This window comes from Drosophila erecta, unplaced genomic scaffold, assembly GCF_003286155.1.
Source record: "Drosophila erecta strain 14021-0224.00,06,07 unplaced genomic scaffold, DereRS2 tig00000126-arrow-pilon, whole genome shotgun sequence".
Classification (NCBI taxonomy): domain Eukaryota; kingdom Metazoa; phylum Arthropoda; class Insecta; order Diptera; family Drosophilidae; genus Drosophila; species Drosophila erecta.
In genome coordinates, this window is record NW_020825209.1 from 1,709,438 (window position 1) to 1,731,720 (window position 22,283).

A 22,283-nucleotide genomic window follows, 5' to 3' on the forward strand; every position below is an offset into this window, starting at 1 on the left:
ATGACGGGTTTTGTGTGCAATATATTGAACATATTTTAAAAGAATAGGCTCACAAGAATACACTTCAACCACTGGCCAAGTTAGTGGCTATACGAGATTAGTTTTGCCACGCCTTTCGGCAGACATTAAAAGGTAAACTAAGTTCATGAACGTGTTCATATGTTTTATTGTAGTTAAAAAAAAACGTATGCTAAATAGAAGGTTTTTAAGAAATATATATGGGGTCCGCGCAGTAAATGGAAAGATAGTCCCAGCCTAGGAGCCGTTTTCCTGCTGCCACTGCTCGTGCTTGGCCAACAGCTTCTGGCCCAAAGGCCGCACTTGCCGGAAGGCCTTCTCCACATTGGCTTCGATGGCCGCCGGGGATTCCTTATGTAAGCCGGTGGCTCGATCCCCAATCTTGGTGGCACAACGCACCCGATGCATGCTGATCTCCTTGCAAGCCAGTCGTATTTCGTCGCCGGTGAACTGATCGGAGATCACCACCAGCTGGTCGAGAAGTCGGGGGCTCAGGGATACGCTGCTGCCCAGCAGCCGATTAATGAGGCAACTTCTCTCCGCCGCATTGGGCAGTTGGACCAGCAGTTTCTTCTCGAAGCGCCGCAGAAAGGCCTCATCAATGTCCCAGGGCAAATTGGTGCTGGCCAGGACGAAAACGCCGTTCAAAGAGTGCTCCATGCCGTCCAAAAGCTGCAACAGTTCGTTCTTAAAGCGCTTGGAACTCTCGTGATCCGTGGCCCTGTCCCTTTTCGAGGTCAAACTCTCGATTTCATCGAAGAAAATCACCGATGGTGCTCTCTTCGCTGCCATGTGGAAGAGGACTCGCAGGATCTTTTCGGACTCGCCCCGCCACTTGCTGACCATTATGCTGGCAGTTATATTGAAGAAGGTCACCTGTCCCTGTGTCTCGGAATACAAAGCCTTGGCCAGCAGGGTTTTTCCACTGCCCGGTGGGCCGTGGAGGAGCAGGGATCTCCATGGCTTCAGGCCATGTGCGAATAATTGAGGAAACTCGATGGGCGTCAGCACGGCCTCCTTGATCAACTCAATTGCACGCTGATTTCCACATACATCCGACCATTTGATCTTTATATTCTCCTGCAGTATGGAAGTCTTGACCAATTCCGCCAGAGATTGCCAGTCCATGGAGGAGAACAGTATATCATCACCACCCAAATGACCGTGTTCGATTTCGCAAGCATTTTCCTGGCCATTCGATTCCGTTGCCGTTGCCGTTTCCATTTTCTTTATCTGCAACGGCTGTTCGCTACTCAATGCCTGTGTGGCTGCCCCGACACCAATGTGCCAATTGGCCAGAGAAGCATCCGCTGGCGGTGGTTTCTTTGGCAGTTCCTTGACCGCCGACTTCTCCTGCGCCTTTCCACCCACATCCACCTTAATTTTGGCTGCCATTTTTTTGAGGATTTTCGGATATTTACCGAATTTCATGTTGTAAAAGCTGGCATACTCCAGGTACATGGCATCCAGGTCGATATTGTCGCACAGTTCGTACTCGTCGGAGAGACGTCCTTCGTTTTTCAAGGACTCGGCACTCGCATAGTATCCATTCTCCACCAGATATCGGTGCATTAGGTAGAGAATATTGCGGCGTCGTGTGCTGAAATTTCTCACATCCTCGCAAAGAACTTGGGCAGCCGCCGTGGCCGTCACTCCGTATTTACCCTGTGTCTTCATTTAAGGCTTTTTGGGAATGGATCTCGGTTGTTTTGCAGCCCCTGCAATTTGATCAACTATCTGGCGTAAATTTCCCGACTGTCTGTGTTGCTCACAAGTAGTTTTTACATGCAAATGAAACACCGGGTTGTCATAACGAATGGCAGGGGTTGCCATGTTACGCGTTAGAGGCTTACATTTATTTTATTACGTTTTCCTAGGCAACCGCTGGAAATAATAAAGCTGAAAAACTATGCGGCTTTGGCATTTCATGTCTGATTATGCATGTAACTAATTAAAAATGCAGGGAGAGCAGGAAAACCACTAAAATCTCATACTTGCAGTGACTTGTGGTTTGTTCATTGTCATGCTGCCTTACTTCAAACAGCTGCAGCTGGGAAATGCACAGAAAGAGACCTGCGTCAAAAAGGGAAAACTAAACTTTACTAACTGATGATATAATACTTGATTCATGGTACCTGTACGTTTAATGGCCTAGGCTTTTACTAATAACCATGTTTTCTACTCTGAGCTTGTAGTGTTTACCAAACAAATCCTGAACTAATCCAATGGCATGCCATGGCACGCAAATTGCCAGATCAGTTGGCCGCAATTGAGTCCTCTCAATTGGTTAGTGCACTTAATTGTTCGTTGTGCATTTTCAACAGCCCTCAGTTTCCCCTTGATACTGGCTTTTCCCCGCTATTCCATTTCGCATTTCCCTCGCTTTTCCCACCCGAAAATGGTTGCCAAGAGCTGGCAACATGCTCAATTTGGCGAGAGATGACGGCGCCAGATGGTTAATCAAATGCACAACGCAATGAAATGAAAATCAGCGTATCCTGTCCGCACACACACCCACACCCACACCCACACACACATACACATACAAGACACGCCCTGTCAGGTGAAATTATTCAACATGCACATGCAACATCCACCCACCGCCCATCGCCCTCATTTTCCATTTGCAGCCCATCCATCCATATCACCTCGACTTTAAAAAACATTATCACACGCTGGAAAAAACCAACGCGTTTTTGCTTCAGTTCGGACTTGTTGGTACTTATATCTATATGAATCTGTGGTAATATTTCGTTATAGGATTTCCGACTAGTGTCAATAGTGTTTATAACATGAAACTAAGTACACATTAGACACTTGAGCTTTTTTTCTGTGGAAAAGCGTTGGTTTACATGGGTGGCTGTGCTCATTTTATTTTGCTTCGCAATTTTAATTTTTTTTTCCCCCCCACCACCACCACCCCACCCCTTCTGTCTTCCATCATCGTCCAACCTCATGGCAGTCAGTATCAGGCTTTGTTAATGGCCTTGTGACAGTTTTTCTTTCCTCTCACGAGCCACCCACCATCCACCCACTAGAAACCCACCTTTTCGCACCCACAGCTGCATTCAGTGCACTGTCTCGTGCGCCAGCAGTTTTCTTTGGGTTTTGGATTTTTGGTTATTTTATTTTCAAATTCTTTTCGGGCTTCCATTTCCTCTCAAGGTCTTTCGACTGGCGTTATTTTGCTGCATGTGTTGTGGGAGTGAAAGGCCACTTGCCACTTACCCTCGTTGGTAGAATTCCTCAAGACATGCTGGTGTATGTGATTAAAAATGAAGGGGGTTTCAGAAGTGAGCCTACTAAATTTAATATTATCAGCACAAAATCTAGTCATTTTGCTCCATGAATTCTTATAACATAGTTTATTACTTCAAGAACACAACAAAATAACAATTTTCCTTTATAAATCATCCGCTGTTGTTGAAAATGCTTCTGTTTTCCTTTGTTTTCCCAGACTGGCGCGCCGTTTTTCCTGCCAAAGAGCTCTCACAGACACCCTTTAAGTGCATTTGTGAGTGTGAGTGTGTGTGTGAGAGCTGCGAGTTTAACAAACTAATTAAGTTGGCGCTGGGCGTTGAGCTTAGCGCTCTTTTTATTCGAAAGCGCCAACCTTTTGTCTTTGGCAAACATCTATGACACACACACACATGCATAGGGCTGTGTATAAACACGGACCCTAAACACACAAATGGCTCGCACACACACACACACTCCGGCACACTCGCACCCACACCCACACAATCAGTATGCGTCGTTCATTTATTTGCACATATAATTAGGCACATGAAGAGCTGCCGTCGGGCACACTTCCGTTTCTCCCGACTCCTCCAACCTACCACTTCCGCCTTCCCCCCCTACTTTCGCCGCTTTCTCCAGCTTATCCGCCCCCCTTCCCGCACCGCACCCCCCTGGGCACAACAACAATGCCAATCTTCCGCCAGCCAGCTACTTTCGCCTTCATCCGGCTTGAGTGCGACTGTGTGGCTGGAAGCACGTCACGGCTTAAACGAAGGAAAACCCACTCGACCACCCAAAAAAAAAAAAAAAAAAAAAAACACAAAATAGGGAAAGAAAGAAAGAAGAATATAACCCAGCAGCACCACCCACACACTCGCACGTAATTGTGTTTGGGTGCGCCTGCAAGTATGCAATTATAAATAAAGAAAGTCTGGGAGTTGCTCAAAGCATAGAGACGTATGTATGTATGTGTTCTGTCGGTAAATAGTGGATAGCTCAACCCAAATTTCCGAAGCTCCTGCCATTTGAATGCTACAGCGTTTATTTCCAGGGATATATTATGTATAAATACATATTTTCTGAATGAATGGTAACTCTTAAGATTTTTAACTATCCGTAGCAACTCGTAGCTTTCAACTTGTGCATCGCGTTTAAAGTGACCACGTGTTTCGGATATTCCAGGTGACGCTACTCCATAAGCTGCACTGTTTGGACGAAGGGGATTTATTTCAATAGTTTCGTCTCTCTCGTTGGCCCAGCTGGGCCTCTCTTTCACTCGCCCATCTTTTGTTTTCCATTTGGCCTTTCTTCACGCCTTGCTCACATTTTTTGTTTGGTTTATCTGCGTTTTTTGTCCGCTGGCTCTGACAGGATGCTTTATGAGCTTGAGTGTTGCTTTTTGTGTCTCCATGTTGTGCGAGTCCTTTCCGAGTGCTACGACAGGTCCTTGGAACGTCAGGATAAGCAGGCGCCAAGTATTCGGCGACTTTGAAGGGAATGAATGCTGCATTCACGGTGCGAATGAATGCTCTAGTGCATTACAAAGTAACTAAATAAATATTGGGCACGGACGAGAACAAAAGCAAGGAAAACAAGCAGATGAGTGAACAGATGAACAGGGAAAAGTACAAGAAGTTCATTGAGCCACGAATATACTGGCTTAAATTAAATGAATAGAAATGGTACGCAAGTTCAATTACTTTTCGGATTTTAAATACTCAACTCATTCTTGTAAAATACAACGTATTTCTATTATTTTTTGCATTTTCTTTGTGTGGTTTTCAGTTTTTATTAACAGCATATAATTCGCTTTGCCATGCTACATGGAAAAATAATAAAATTCTATCTTATAAAGTGTATATTTCCAGTTTCGAACAAATAAAAGAAGAATACCAGTTAAAAACCAATTCCACAAAGGATCAATTTTCCTATTTTGCGTACGCAACTGTTTTGACTATGCACAAAAAAACAAAAACAAAACAATAGCACTCTTCAATGTAGAGCCACAATAAAGATTGCTCCTAGCACCATTAAAAATACAAAATTTGACAAAAAGAATGGCGGCAAAGTGTATGCCCGAATCTGGAAACTGAAACTGAAACTAAACTGAAAACTGTTTGTCGCCGCCGCTGCTGTTGCCATAACTTTTGCGGGAAAGCGCCACAAAGTATGCTAGGGAATCTGGCGACATTGTTGCTCACCGCCCCCTTTTTCCAACATTTTCCCACCATCACTTTCCACCTTCCCTGCCCTCTCTTAAAAACGAAAAAAAAAAAACAAACATTGGCAGTAGCAACAAGCGGCAACAACTTTGTGCCAAGTTTACTTAATGACCCCGGTATAAATTTTACTTAAAACATCATTTTTCTTTACGACTTTTCCTCAGTCTTGCGAGGAAAATGAAAGGGAGGTGTTTGAAAAGCTCAAGAAGTGGGCTGGGGTTCTCAGCAGTATAGAAGACAAGAAAGTTGCGAGTAAGTGTCGGAGCCATACGAATTGATATTTTTCAGTTACCAATTCGTTTGGTTTTCACTTCACTTGAATATAAGTCTGTTTCTTGATTGTGTATCCAGACTATAGTTAGTCACGTTTGTCAATGATATACTTATGGTTCCACTTTATAAGTGGTATGTATGGTTTTATATAATGTCGAATTTAGCTTGTATATGTCAGATTAAATTGGTATTGCTAAAAGTGGCGGCTAGATGTCACCTAGCGGCAAATTGAAGAACGTCCTTTTTTTGGTCTAGATGACCCGGCAGTTATAGGGCCGTTTCTTTTACTTAATTTTTTTTTATTTTTTTTTGAATATCTCCCCCAAAACTCGGAGACTTGGCCAGAATTGAGCAAACTTTCCTTTCACATTTTCTGGCGAACCGTACTGACTTTTCCCTTAGTTTTTTTTTGTAAATTTATTGGTAGGGGGACGACGGACTTGTTACGAGAATTCTGCCAGCCAGAAAAACTTTATGCCGCAGACAACTGAGCTGAACAAAAAAAAAAAAAAAAAAAAAAAAAAAGGAAGCGCAAGAGATGACTAACGAAATGAAACTTTAAATGTGCCTTGTTAGGCGCGCTTCCGTTTCCGGTGGCTTTGCCCTCACATTTTCCGTCATTTTCAGTCCATTTCTTTGGCTGACAAACGATGTGTGTCAGGGGGCTGTAGCCAATTATATGCCATCTACAATTAATTGACATCTAAAAGAAAGGCATGCTAATCTGATTTTTCCAACATTACCGTTCCAGCTTCGATGTAGAAAATGGCCAGGGCGCTCGATCACCGCTCGAGGGCGGCTCTCCCAGCGCCGGTTTGGTACTACAGAATTTGCCGCAGCGCCGCGAATCGTTTCTATATCGCTCCGATTCGGACTTTGAGATGTCGCCCAAGTCCATGTCCCGAAACTCAAGCATCGCTAGCGAAAGGTAAGTGACTTGAACATGCTACATTTTCTTTGAACAGCACTTGATTTCCCATTTCTCCCCATTTACGATATATACATAAATGTATATAATTCATTATTGCATAAGTTTTGAGCTGATTTCTTCTCCCCCTCTATTATTATTATTATTATTATTTTTGTGTGAATGCCAACCATACACATTCACCTGTCCAATTTGAAGCTGAGATGGTGATGAGCTGGCCATTTTCGACACCTTTTCCATGTTTGTGGCTCCGCCTTTCCCCCAAAAACAGCTTTGATTATCGTTTTTCGCTTTTGGGGTTTCCTTTGCTTGGCTGGGCCATTTTTCTGATACGATTACTTTGAGTCCGTTTATTGTTGTTTTCTGTGGTGTTTATCTACACTGTTTACCTATACAATTCGATACTATTATTCGTTCTGATGGCGGGGAGGGGGTCCCTCTTCTGTATTGGCCTTCTTTCTCTGCTCTACTTGGTCTCTACCAACACCATTTAATCGTTTATGCCTGTACTCTCCTTATTTTATTAAGCGTGTCTCTTTCTCTGTCTATTTAAAGAAGGTTTCCTACTATTCTGTACATGTCTTGTTTTTCTCGACTCTACCAGCACTATATAGAAAGTATTTCTATTTCATTTAATAATGGCCCTGCTTCTCCCTTTCCGCTGCATATCTATAATTCCCACTACTACTACTACTACTTGCTGTAAAAGAAATACAATTTAAGCTTTCCCTTTCGGTTTAGCATTTTCTTATCATTTACACTTATATTTTTCACTTGAGCAATTATGAAATAAGTTTTTTAATAAACACTGCTTTAATGCGTATTCAGTTTTCAAAATTTGTTCGCTGTGTGTTTAAAGGATGGCTTAGCCTAGAGCACACACATGAACTTGACGAGAGATATTTGAATACGGCTAGGGATATGAGGTGCGAAGCTGACAGGAAGGGGCAGATTGGCTCTCTATGAAGAGCCAGCAAAATTCCAGGGGCACACAGGCGAAAAGTGCAACAACTTTGCTGGCATTTTAAGGCTCCGAGGCTTGCTGTCCACATTTTCCACCCCTACTTTTTCCCCTTCGACACTCTGTGGGATTTCTGTGACTTTTGCTGGTTTTCCGACCCTTTTGTTAAACCTTACAACATTAAATTTAAGCCCTATGTAGAGGCATTTTTTCGCACTGCATCTGCTGCCTGATGTTGTGCATATTTTGTCCACAGCTTTTATAGCGCCTAAGGCCTGAACTTCAATTAGTTAGTCACAGTAGTTTTCCCTTTCCCAAAAAAAAAAAAAAAAACAGTCATTACACATGCATGGCCAAAATAGCGTTATGCAACACTGAGGCCGGAAATGCACTTTTTTTACTTCCGTTTTTGTTGTTGAGTGTGTTTCACAGTGAGTGTCAGTTTTTTTTGGCAAGCTTTCTGGCTGCTGTATTTTTGAGTGCACCCCCTGTACTCCCACTATTTTCTTTTTATTTTTTTTTTTTTGCCGTTTTGGCAGCGTCCACGGAAACACAGACAAAAGAGAAATTCCCTCACACACACACACACACTGAACCGAAAACTTACACGTACAGATGTGATATGCACAAAAACAATAGCCCCTAATTACACATGCAGCTGCAATAACAACAACAATCACAACAAGAACAACAACAAAAGTGGGAGGCGGTTAATGATCACCAGGAAAAAGATGGGGAAAGGCTGAAAAGTGGGAAAATCGCGATGAAAGACTGGCAAAATATTTACATTTTTACAGCGCCAAAAGCGAGCTTGCCCTTGCCACTTTTCAGTTTCCCCCACTTAATTTTTTTTTTTTTTTTTTTTTTGTGAATATATGGCACAAACTATGGCTGTAAAATTACAAAAGAAAATAGAACACTTAAAATCAGGGCGGAAAACATCTTGAATCCCCGAGTAGCGAGAACATTTACGATCAAAAGGGGAAAACTCAATCACAGAATAATGTGGCTAATGAGCTTTATTTATAGAAAGCAAAAAACACTGTCAATAAAATAGGTTGTATTTAGTGCAGCAATTTCAAGTTTTAAACTGTAAATTATAAAAAAAATTACATTTGAAATTCTGGCTGCAGTGTAATTCTTTCAAGTAAGACCAACTCAATATTAGTTGAAATAGGCGTTTTGTTCCACCCATTCGACCATTGTTCGAACTTCTTGGCCAACGTTATTGTTGTAGGCGTGGTTGCTTTTCCTCAGGTGTTGTTGTAGTTTTCCCTTTACGGTCAAATGTTTTTGGCAGGCGACAGCAACGCAATTTGCATTTGTTTTCGATGTGGCATGGAAGCCGAGAAACTTTTGTCTGCCTTCAAAGTTTTTCGGCCTGCCAAACTGTCCCTCTTTTCCGACTTTCCTGCCCTGGGGAAAGCGTCGTGGGAAAACCAGAGAATGAAACTTGTGGGCGGTTAGGGGGGGAAAGGGGGTCAGGGGAAGGGAAAGGGGAGTGGCAATCTTCACCTTTCAACGCACGCTGCGTTTGCTTTCAATCAAGTTGAATATTTCTAGGGGCTGCCACTTTCAAACAATGTTCCTGATGAGCTGTCAATTACACACACGTATTTATGGATGGAATGGGAATCCTGAGCTGAGTGAGCACCATACACCCACCATTCACCATACCAGTACTGAAACCATTGACTGACGACCAAGTTTCATAAAGATTTCAACACCAATAACAAATAATTAGCCGACTGTCCGAAATTCTGTCTTGCATACCACCCACAAACATCCATCGCATCCCGTCCATTTGGCGATTTTGTTATTTTCCGTGTAAATGTCAAGGTCGTCATTTGCGGAAAACAGCTCACAATTAGTCATAATATTTTGTTGTCGGCATATCGGGATGTTCCATCTCACATTTTCGGACAGCCAAACCGAAAAACGAGAAAATAATCATGGCAACAATAATAATAGATGCAGTTAAGTGGAATTGTTTTCAGAAAACAATTGTTGGCAGCAAAACAATTCTTGTAGTGGGGTAGGATTTCCAAGACTTGTTCACTACAATAAACAAACAAAAAATGTAGCGTACTAGAAAATCAAAGTAATTTAAATACATCTAATGTAAGACAAAAGGAAAGAATGCTAATAGATTCAACAGAGAATTACTTCTAAGCGAAATTATCCCACCCTCAAATCATAAATTCTGGCCTTAACTTAATTCATCCCCAAAAAACTGAATCAGGTGACTTGGCCCCCTCGACAAAAGTTTTTGTCCAACCAAGCATGCAAATTCCTTTTGAAATTCATCCTGTTGGCTGCAACTTGTGTTGCCATTAACTTTATAAACTGATGGAAAAACTACTGAGCGATGGCCAAATGAAAACCGAATTGGAATAAGAGTTTAAGGAATTGCAAAGAAGATGATGTGAAATCCAGAGAAAATCCTCGGCATTTCGGATTTTGCGATGTTTGTGGCTTAGCTTCGGCTTAACTGAGGTGCTGGATATCCAAATAGGTTAAGCGACTTTTTATTTCCCTTAAGTCCACTTTGCTGCGGTGGAAGTACGAAGACCAAAGAAAAAAAACACAATATTATAAATGTTATAGTTAGCAACGTTCAAATGAACGAATGTCGTACACAATGAATGCTACGAGCTTGCTGTATTGCCAAACCAAACAAAGTTAGATAACGTAATGTCGCCAAAGGTCCGATTAGTTGACCTCCTATTATGTAAAAGGGCCTTTGCACTGCCCGCCCGCCCCCTTTATTTGCGCCCAATGACATTTGCACACACATAGTTCTAAATGCAGGAGACAAATGGGCGGCGAAGTCAGTTGCCAAAAGGGGCGGGGCTGTTGGCTGGTTAGCTGGTTGGCTGGGTGTCCTTTTGGCCATGTGCTTAAATGTCAACACTTCAACTTCGACTTTTGTGCAGCCGCAGCTCTCCTTCTCCTCCCCCCACACTTTGTTTGTCCGTCTGTTTGTTGTGACGTGGTGGCATGACGTCATTACCCTGGATTTGCACTGATCTATGCGGCGGGGTCATTGTCTGCGTCAGCGAAAGTCGTCGGGAATTGGCGCCCCACTTTTCCACCCGCTCTTCAACCCCCAGTTCTCATCGCTCGCACACTCAGCATTTGGCTGCACGTGACGCATCAATTGGTCTCTCGGCGAAAATACACGCAGCGAAATGTGTATGGTTAATTTGTATAACACAAAATGGTTATTTCTGGCAGCAAATGCTAAGTTCACACTTCGATTGCAGACTTCTAGTTAAATCAAATATGTTTGATCGTAGTGCCGTGCATAGTTTCAACAATAATGCGTAACATTAATGTATCCGAAATTAAGTTGTTTTCTTAGTGTACAAATTGTTTGTTTGTCTCGTTTTCGTTTTGTGTACGAAACATAAACAGTTTTTTGGCTAAAGCTGCCTGCATTTCAAATTATTACACGGGTGTACACAGACTTTTTTTTACTGACATCAGGTAACAATTGAACAGCGTAAACTTTGTTTCCATTTGTGGCCCAAAGAGCTCAACAGTTTTACATTTCCCGTAGAATAAAGTGCGCTCGAGTTATACAAGTATATTTAATCAAAAGTTCAAAGAAACATAACTTGTATTTTTATTTGTATATCATATTGTGATTTGAGTTTACACTTCTTATTTAATGAAACCTATTCCCTGCGTTCATTGTTAGCTACATTTTTCCCTAGTTTCTGACATATTTTTCCCCGTTTACCCCGTTTTTCCCTATATTCCCTCTATTTCCTTCACTAAACTTAGTACAAGTCTTATGATTGTTGTCTGTATTATCGTTGTTTATTAAGATTGTAACCCTTTTTCCAGGTTTAAAGAACAGGAAGCCTCTATACTCGTTGACCGATCGTACGTATGCCGAGAGAACTGATCTGCCTATATCGCTCTCTCTCTCTCTCTCTCACACTTTCTCTGTCTCTCTCTATCTATCTATCTATCTCTATCGTTATGTCTTGCCTGCCCTTGCATTTGATGTTTGTATGTTGTTTGTTGCCGTTTTCATTCCGCCATTGTCGTCCTGCATTTTGTGATTTGCATGCGGTTTTTGTTTCACTACTTGCATACCCAACAATATGTTAACATATAATTATATTGCGAAATTCTGTTTGCGAACTTTTTAAGGTTAATTTGTAGCTCCTTTATTATGGCCTTCAATGGCTGAATTTTTTTTTCTTTTTTGTTTACTTTGCTTGCTTGCAATCATTGATAGATTAAATCATATTATTATATACATAATTAATATGATATATTATATTAATAAATTTGTATATATATTATTAATAAATATATTATATTAAATCATGTTTTCGGTTCGTTCAATGTATTCTTGAGCAATAATGGTAATTTATACAATCTAGTTTTAAAGAGAACGTTAATTAAGCAATATAACATTGCTTTAATTTTTTTATATTTAGCTGAATATTTCACACTTTGTTATATATAGTAGGCTTTGCGTATATTCCCTTTTTGGCCAACAAAACGTTCCTGGCCTTTCCTTGGTTCAAAGGACTTTGAACTTCACCCATCTTTGCATCGAATCTTTCGACTCATAACGTTGAGTCATTTCGATTTGTCTTCGACAGTCACGAGTTGCAGAGGAAAGGAATGTCACACATTGAATGACGCGGCCATCTGGCATATTATTGAGTGCAGGCCAAGCTAATTTAAATATGAAAAACATTTCCTATTTCCTGTCCCCAAAGTGCAAGAGGCACCAAAAAGAAAAAAAAACAAACCACAGCTAAATAGAAACAAGGGAAATGTGTACATAGGGAAAATGAATAAAACGGAATAATTTCTGGCAGAAGTCAATCAGGGGGAACTCTCTCGCGAAAGTCACCCGCTGTGGTCGCAGTCTAGTTGCCACATGCAGTGCCGTACCACCGGGCGTATACGTACCGCATTACTCATACGCAGCGTGACACCCAAGAAACGCTGGCAAACGAAACAAGACCAAAACCACAGCGCAAAACCCCCAACAAAATATGGCCCAAGATGGGGCAGCAGTAGAGGAATGCCTTTGCTTCAGCTTCAGCTTCATCTTCATCGTCAACTAAATAAAATACATTTTTCCCGTGCATTAAATTTGCTCTGCCACCAGTGCCTCAATTGCCTCAGAAGCAAAAAAAGAAGAAAATAAACTATGAGTGCCTGAATATGATTCGTGAGTGCTCGTGATTGCGGGCGCATAATTTTAGCTTCAATATACATATGTGAGAGACTATATACACATTGATATATATACATATGTACGGGGAAAATGCATTGCACATTGCAGATTTGTCATTCACACCCAGCGGCGAAAAAAATAGAAATTCCTTTTTATAGCTGTGTGTGCGGCGTGTGTGCGTGTGTGGCATGGAAATGGCAGGCTGGCTGGGGAAAACGGAAAATGGAAAATGGCTGTGCTGAGCCGAGCCAAAAGTGAAATGCAAATTAAGTGCTTTAATATCGGCAGCTCGGTGTGCATTCTTCCATGATATAGCCAAAACGAATAAGGGCCAGATATAAAATATTTCCCCGATCGACAGGCACTTTTAACCTCCACCGAGGCATTCAAACCTTTTATATAATGTATTTGTTTGTAAGATATTTTATATGTTAAAGTTGCATTCATACGACGTTTCTTTACCCCGTAAAAAGCGATTTGTTCCATTTTAGAAAAACAAATATATCATTTCCTGTAAAGTGCAAATTGAAGACACAAAATACTTTGAGTGTATTGCCAGAGTTGCATTCAACACATTTAGAGCAGCAAAAGCTCATTCAGTATTATATGAATTAATGGACATTTGAAGCGGTTATAGTTTTAGTTTAGCTGACTAGTTTTCAAGGCAGCTAGATATGAAATGTGGTCAGAAACTGTTTGATTGCATAAATCTCTGTAAATCTCTGGCAGCAGTCAGATTAAGACAAATGCCCGAAGATATTCCCCCGAGAATGTTTATTCGAATTGCTTAGGCACTCGACTAGAGTGAGCTTTTGTTTATGAGTGCACTGGAGAAAACTACGATCAAATTCGAAATATATATTCAGTGCAAAATCTTCATTTCTAATTTCAAATTTTACGTTTATTAATCTCCAGAAAGGGTGTTAATATATACACTTAAATATGATTTATTCAGTTCATTTGTACGTCAATTGTACGTCTGATTTTCCATGTGTATAGATTAGATGATTGTACTGTGTAATGACTGCAATCACTCGCACAGTCAATGCATTAAATGCAAAGCCATTGAAAACGCCATTTTGGCGCACGGTGCGCATGAGTAATGTGCTCCTCATTACCCAGTTATCAACTTAAGTGATGTGTGGGCAAAAATTCAAAAATCGCTCATTGAAAATGTATTATTAGAATTCTTGTAACATTATTCTATACTGTTTTTTTTTAATTTTCTCTGCACGCCCTCGTTTTCTTCTTCATTCCTTGATACATTTCTCCCCTATCATGCGAAAGATATTAAAAATCATTGCCGTATTTAAAAATGAATGTGGACGCTGTCTCGGCTTTTTTTTTTGTTGCTCCCGCTAATGAGCGTTAATCAAATGCCAACAGCTGCAGAAGCAAAAACAACAAGAATATTAATACTATTAATATTAACCAGCGATTGAAGCCAACAACAGCGCAAATAGAGAGGGGGAATTTATTAAGCATTAGCGTAGGTAAGTGCGATGGGGAAAGCTTTTGCCGAAGGCAAGGGAATAGAGGGGGGGTGCAAATGAAAATTAAATTATTTGAACGTAGCTATCTTTTCTCATTCCGAATGCTCATCATGATTATAGTTGCGTTGCCTATGACGACGCCGTTGATAATAATGATGAAGTGCCAGAGAAGGACGTATGCCCAGTATGCCCAACAAAACAGGGTGTTGCGCGGATATCTATAGAAAACGTTCACGTTCTCTAGGCATTTTTGAACCGAGTTACAAGTTTGATTGAATTATGTATGCTTTGCAAACGGATACCAAAGCATGGCATTTATCACATTTGAATGCACCCTGTATCCCCATAATTGAGCAACTGCTCTGTGCTCTGTGCGCCTGATGAAGATGAAAAGCAAGCTGAAATCTTAAGCGAGATGAAAATAAGTATGGAAAAAAAACAACACTCTCACGAGCGACAAGTAGAAATATTTTTTTTCCCTTTTTTTTATAAGTTGAATATAATTTGCGCGCTCTGCTCTCGCGAGATTCGTCTACGATAATTTTTCTTTTACGTGTGTTGTTTGGCCACTGTGTTTTCTGATTTCTGTATTTTTCTGGCGCGGGACGCCGCTTCATTCTCGTTTTGCGGTTGCTCGTGGAAATTTCGACAAGAATCTGAAACCAGCCGCGGAAATCTCAAAACACACCAAACGATTGCTTCAATCGCACAAGAACTAAATAAACAGGCGACTTAGAGACTTTTATTTAAGCGGAGCATTGCATTTTTGCGGACTAGTGGGCCCATGGGGGCCAAAAGTGTTTGTTAATCTCAATTCAGCTATAAGCATTGCGTTTATATTATTTGATTTTTTTGTTGTGGTTTCAAAGTGTGCAAAAATCTAGCAAAATGCTAAACAAAAACTCAGCATCATCGCAGTCTCTGCCGCGAGTGCATAGTTTCTTCAATATGATACCCTCGATAATGCAGGACGATTTGGCTTTGACCATTCTTAACGATCGGGACAACATGTTCTCCATCAAATCACAGCGCAGGTACATACATATATATATAAATATAAATATATATATATATATATATATATATATATATATATAGACATATATCAAGGGATATATATATGGGCCCGATCAGGGCCATTTATGGCCAGCTCTCAAAATAGTTTTGACTTTTCTATAGATATATGTACGGTACACATAACTCTTGAAATACATATTATATTTATCGAAAATACAGCAAATTTCAATTTTAATGACATCCAACAGGCCGCGTGTCTTCTATATATGCCTCCATTAATTATGATCTTTGGCTCGCGTTTATTTCGATGCCAATATATTGGCTGAGATTTAGTTTTTTACGTATACTACTTCTGCCTTATTTAAATTGCATTTTAATTAACATTTATTGCCAAAGACATTGGTTTTTGTGCGTACTGCGGGGAATTCCCTACCTAAATCTGACAAAAAAAAAACGTTTAGCTAAAAACTTGTTATTTTAATTTGAGTGAATGTCATTGCGTTTTAAATATATATATTTTCCCCGAAACTATACGTATTTTGTTTGTATCCCTTTGTCATTAGGCTTTTAGTAGATGTCAATATGGGAAATATGTGTTAAACTGTTCAATTTCAAAGAATCTGTTCGTAGATCTCATTTTGCTTCAAATAGTGGACTTGCAACAATAGATAGTGATTATAATTGGAATTATTTACATCAGGTTTCCATTTAGCTACTATACTTTTGATGAATCACGCTGTGTTTTTAACTAAAGAGGCGATCTCTTGAGGGGCGTGTTGAAAATGCGTCGCAATATAAATACACCGAAATAGCTGGCGAAATGGCACAGAAATAATATGAAATATTCAGGGGTGGACGCACTAGCCCCACAATGTCTTTGAACGGAATGACAAATCAGTGTCAACAAAAAAATTAACCATCATGAAAGTTCTGCAAGTGCAAAAACCCATTTGTTTTGAATGCTCTCGCTTTTCCCGCCGTTTTCCAGAGTTCTACGCTCGGTTCGGTTATCGATAATGGATAATGTCTGGCACGATTTTTCTGCCCGATTTCCATGCCATAAGCCATTGCGACGTGCCAAAAGTCAGGCAGGCAAACCGAACAAAAGTGTGAGAGATGGGAGAAAAGTGTGGAAAGGTGGCCAGAAATGTGAACTGCAATAGGCCGGGTTTCCATTTTGCTGGGTTTTCATTGCTGTAATTGTGACCCCAAAAAGGAGGTCAATGCTTACCACATTAAAATATCACTCAATGCCACTTTTCGCGCTCATAATTCATTTCACTCATCGCCTTTTTCGATTTTCATTTCTGCTAATTGGGCCAAAGTGGAAATTTCGATTTAATGTCGACTTGTATGCTTTAGTCTGCTTAGTCTAATGCTGATCTTTATTTCTAATGAGATGATTGCAAATATTGCCCATCCCTGACGTTCTGCCTTTTCAATTAATTTTCATTTAAATTCTTTGGCGCCGTTTCACTGCGTTTAATTTGTCTACCAATTCGTGACGCCACCGATGTGAACGCCCCCGCAACTTAATACACATATGTACATACATATATGCATATATAACTATAAGCACACATCTGTCTATATGTATTCGCTTTTTTATACTTAATTATTTGTGCCATGTTTTTTATCTTTTTTTTGTCTTTTTTTGTTTGTCAACGTGTCTCCTTGTTTTTGCTCAATGCGATTCTCGGTATTTCTTCGTAGATTTTCGTACTTTCTCTTCCTTTTGTTTTATTTTTGGCACACAGCGAAAAAATCTCAGTCACTTTGCCAAGTAGAAAAGTCCAGCGCCCATGAGCCACGCCCACGCCTTCGATGTCCTTCCAGTCGCGTTTTATTTCTACATGTTTTTCGTTTCAATTTGCGTGGAATTTTCAGCATAAAAAAAGGCGGCGGCGGATAAAAACCGAAACTTGGCCGTCACCATGGCGTCCCTTTTCGCTTGTCTTTTTGCCATTTTTTTTATTTGAGGACATTCACTGACCTTTTTTAGAGCCACATTATCGATTTACTCAACATTTTGCCATTTAAATTCTACTCAAAATGAATGCCAAACAAATTACATAGTTTCAACAAAATACAGAACAAAAAAAAATAAAAAAAAAAGAAGGGAAGAGAAATTTAAATAAATTAGCAAAATTCTCGTTCAAAATTCTTGGTGTTATTTATGGTCTTGTTTTCGCAGCTTTTGGCAATGCATCAAAGAGCCTTAGAAACTTGTGCGATGTAAGAGTATTTGGTTGACCGACTTTTATATGTTTCCAAACACACTTTGCACTTATTGTAGCAAATTGCAGCGTAATGCGGTAAACATCAATAGTTTAGCAAAAGGTGTTAATATCGCCGCAAAATGCTATTCTAGGTTTTGTTGAGATCAGTTTCTATTATATGTTCATTTGCAAAATGCAGAGTAAAGCTATGGTGCCTAATGTCGATATGTTTCATTAGACTATTGCGTGGTATTCTTTACTTCAAAGGAAAACATTAAAATTTTATTTTAATTTATTATTCTCTTAACATAAGCGAGTTTTTTTTGTATTTTAGGAACTTAGATATATATTTTGTAATGGGTCATTTAATTGCATGGCTTTACGCGGCTTTTCTTCACTTGGTTTTGGCTTATTTTTGAGGAGTATTTGTATATATTTCAATTCAAACGAATAACATTCCAATTTTCTACACACTTTCTCTTTCACATTTGTTGTTTTTTTTTTGCAGCCACGGCGAGGATCTCATTGTGACGCCTTTCGCCCAAATTTTAGCCAGCTTACGTTCAGTGCGCAACAATTTATTAAGTCTGACAAATGTTCCAGCATCAAACAAGTAAGTGTATTGTGACCTTGACACGCCCCTTTAACCCCCCATCACCCACCGCCCACTCAACCCCCCGGCAGGCATTCAATTTGTTGTGTACTATGTATATGCAATGTACTTGACCCCGAACGAAAATATGAAATCTCACTCTGTTTTAACCCCCCTTAACCCCTATGTGTGCTGCCGCCTGCTCTCTGCTCGCCTTAACCTACTCACTCTCTCTGTCTCTCTCCCTGTCCCTCTCTCTCTCTGGTCTTGGTGTGTGTTTTTTGTCGTCTCACACTTTAATTAATCAAAAGCAGCGACCACAATGACAACAAACCAAATAACACTCGCATCCAACAATAACTTTTGATGGTCGGTCCATAAAAAAAAAATGCGGAAAAACAAAAGCACATATAGATTAAAGGAAAAAATATATAAATAGAACCCAACAAAAGGTTGGACATTCGATAAAAAAAAACCCTACCTTTCACAAATGACGTGAAATGTTCCAAAAATACTACAAGTAAATCGCCAAAACAAGTGGGACAGAAAAAGAATTTTATACGCATTTTTTTCGTGGAATATATTTATGGCGCAAAACGTAAATTTAGAGAGCATTTCTGTTGAAAAATCAATTTTCCAAAAAAAAAAACAATTGCTTATTCGTTTGCTCAACCAAAAAATGAAAACATGAAATGAAAAACATGTCTTGTCGTTTGCTGCTTAGAAGTTAGTTGTTTTGATGCCAGCAAACATGCTAATTTGAAGAAATTATATCATATAAACAGAATATAAAGTCAAATTAAATCATATTTCTTCCAATAGTGACCACAAAACGTCAATAACACTTTTAATCATACAACTAATAATTTGTAAATAAATACGTTTGTTTGGAAAGATGCACGTTTTGAAGAAATGGGTTAAAGCACATAACACTTAACACCTAACCTTAACCCCCTGCAGCCCCCTGGCCCCAATAAACCCCCCTGACCCCCTCACTTGCAGTGATTGCTGTAAATAGAAAGTTTAACCCTTTTTGACCCCCCCCCCCAAAAAAAAAAAATAAAAATTCACAAATATAAATATTTTTTCTCTTTCTTCCGCTCTCTCTCGCTCTCTCTCTCTTTCTCTCTAACTCTCCTTCTGATTTTGCCATTTCCATATGTGTCTATGTGTGTGCCACCGATACCTTTGCAAAATCACAAATCTAAATGTCGTGTTCTCCTCTTGCCACACCCACACCGTGCTACGTGACATTCCATATACCATGCTCCACACTCCTCCCCCCACCCCCCTCCCCACTCCGCACTCCCTGTTTTGATTTCCAACAACTAAAATTGCCCAATTAAATCCACTAATTTTCCACATTTGCTTACCATGCTCCCTTAAATGTTTGTTCGATTGTTTGTTGATTCGTTTGTTTGTTTGCTGATTCGTTTGTTTGTTTGTTTGATTCTGTTTGTTTGTTGTATCTGCACCCCGAAACCAAACCGCCCACCTCCCGCCCATTTCCCAATACCCCCACCCTAACACTCCCCCTCCCCCGATCTCTGTTGTGGTGTGCGTGTGCGTGCGTGTGTGCGTGTGGAAACTGTGTATTAATCCATCAAGATCCAGGCGGCCCAACCAATCCTCGTCGGCATCGCGATCGGGCAACCCCCCCGGAGCCCCCCCACTGTCCCAGGGCGAGGAGGCGTACACCCGCCTGGCCACCGACACCATCGAGGAGCTGGACTGGTGCCTCGACCAGCTGGAGACCATCCAGACCCATCGCAGCGTCTCCGACATGGCCTCGCTCAAGGTACGCTCTCAACACCCAACACTCACCTCTTCACATTCAAGTTGCAGCGATATAGAAATAAATATTATATATATTATATATATAGTATAAAGATTATATATTTTAATATTTTATATATATTATTATATATTTTTATATATTTTATATTATAAATGTTAAAACTATATTATTATAAAGTATTTATTAGTATATTTATAATATATATATTAATATAATATAGTTTTAACAGTACGACATGTTTTTTTCCTATCGAGTAAAGTTTTTTACGCCTTACAAGATCGAGTCATAATTCATAAGCATAAGCATAAGTTAGCTTAACTAACCCGATGTTTTCCCCACTTTTCAGTTCAAACGCATGCTCAACAAGGAGCTGTCGCACTTCAGCGAGTCCAGCAGATCGGGAAATCAGATTTCCGAATATATATGTTCCACATTTTTGGGTGAGTTTCCATATGCTAGTTTATACGTAATACTTTGGATTGTTCGATAGACAGCTTTTGGAAAAAAAAAGTTGTATTTAAATTAGTTTACTGCGCATTCATTCTGCTCACTTCAGCTTCACTTCAGCTGCAATGCCCAAAATCGATCCGTTTTCAAGATGCAAAATTCATTTCACGGCAAACTTTTTGCAAAACAATCCCAGCGCTCGAATCATTTGGCGTGGATTTCCAATTCTATTTACCCCTATTTACCCATTTGCAATTCCGCCTCGTCATCGACGCCACAAACTATGATTTAACCCATCAAAAGCCCCGAGGCAGCTCGTTGAGGCCCCAAAGTTATTCAAGATGTTTTGCGGCTTTAACTTTCGCTGGCTGCAATTTGTTTCCCTCGCCCGGTTTTTCCTAGTTTTTCCTGGTTTTTCTAGCTGCTCGGCTCAGCAAAGTATGCAATAAAATCGCATTAGCCACAGCGGCGGAAAAGAGCAGAAGAATCGAGTTCAAGTAGGCAAAGCTTATGCAAACTTATGCAAATCCGGGCTTTAAACCGCTTGAAACTGGTCGCGAAAATAATAATACCCTTGAACAAGTATTTAATGTATTTGTTATAGTTTTAAGGAACTTAAAAAGACCTTTAAAAAAGCAACCTAGATGGAATTTATAGATTTCATTGATTGAAATTACGAGTGAAAGAAAAAGAGACTCTATCGCCCAAATTTTTCTCGAATCGAAAGTGCAAAATTAAATTATGCAGAGCAGCATAAAAAGCAGATGAAGTGGAAATTTCATTGTTTAACCTGCGAGCCAATCCCCCAAAGCGGAGACCCATGCACGCGCACTGCCGTTCCTCATTTTCCCCGAAAAGTTTTCCCCCACTTTTCCACCAGTTCGCTGCCCACGTTCCACTTTTACCCCCTTTTTGTCCGCCGGAAAGCCACTTTGGTGGCAACGGGAATACATTCGAGGCTTAAAAAGTGACCGCTCGCTTGTACGGAAAACAAATTCATTATGAAAACTATTGTAACTTTGTGATTTCTAAGAAATCAGCAACCAGAAGGAGAACATTTTAAACGCTTGATAATATAGTAGTTTTTCACTTATCGCCTAAGTGTAGTTAGCTTAACATATGTTTTCGTATTTGAAATGATTTTTTGCCGTGCAAAGTGGGCAAACAAAGGGGCCGCACCTAGTCAAAAAGCAACAAAAAAAAAAAAAAAGAAAAAAGAGTTAAAAGCGTAGGAAAAAAGTAGGAAAAAAGGGGAACGAAAGGATATCGGGCATATTTGCACATTTGTCCATATTTCTGCTTCACTGAGCAGCCACTGAAGGGGTGGCCATAGAGGGGGGGTGGCTCCAGCGGGGGGATAAAGTGACCTTCTCGGGATCTAAACCTACCTTTCACTAGAATTTTCAGGCCTAACCCAACTAACTTGTTGTTGGCGTAGTTTATCAAGCATAAAATCGCATTTGGGGGATACACACAGTAAAAAAAAAAAATATACCCCCACACACACAGACACACACACACACAGCTGCCTAATGTCCATTTGTAACACTTCATTTGAAACAGAAGCCTCGACCTCGAAAGTCAAAAAAAAAGTAAGGAGGAAGAAGGAAGCAGGGTAGAAAAAATGGGCCAAAAAAATTATGGTGGACCAAAACAGATTTCAGCACCTGAAATACGCCCTAGGAACAGAAAAAAACCTAAAAAAAAATACAAAATCGAAGAGAAAGTGGGGACAGCATATGCAAAACAAGATTCTGCCACACATAGCAGGTGAATAAATTTTCCCTCGAAAGGAAAAGATTTTGGAGCATGCTAAAAGAAACAGACTCGTAAGAAGTGAGAATCCAAATAAAAAACGTGACA

General features: G+C 40.2%; 2 protein-coding genes across 7 annotated transcripts in view; one reads left to right on the plus strand and one right to left on the minus strand.

Annotated features, from left to right (window-relative positions):
- LOC6550854 (cAMP-specific 3',5'-cyclic phosphodiesterase) overlaps nt 1-22,283 on the plus strand; it is a 90,521-nt gene that overhangs the window by 63,817 nt on the left and 4,421 nt on the right. For 2 of the 6 annotated variants that reach the window (XM_026982231.1, XM_026982232.1), the window contains exons 3-7: nt 6,505-6,681; nt 11,495-11,533; nt 18,092-18,196; nt 19,784-19,973; nt 20,320-20,413. In XM_026982231.1, coding sequence (XP_026838032.1) covers nt 6,505-6,681; nt 11,495-11,533; nt 18,092-18,196; nt 19,784-19,973; nt 20,320-20,413 — 605 coding nt within the window. Of the gene's footprint in view, nt 1-6,504; nt 6,682-11,494; nt 11,534-14,933; nt 15,382-18,091; nt 18,197-19,783; nt 19,974-20,319; nt 20,414-22,283 lie in introns of those variants that run through there. The other 4 variants (XM_015155477.2, XM_015155472.2, XM_015155473.2 and 1 more) reach the window with 4 other exon arrangements.
- LOC6550853 (katanin p60 ATPase-containing subunit A-like 2) lies at nt 155-1,783 on the minus strand. The gene has a single exon (XM_001976756.3). The coding sequence runs from the start codon at nt 1,693-1,695 to the stop codon at nt 256-258; it is 1,440 nt and encodes a 479-aa protein (XP_001976792.1). The 5' UTR covers nt 1,696-1,783; the 3' UTR covers nt 155-255.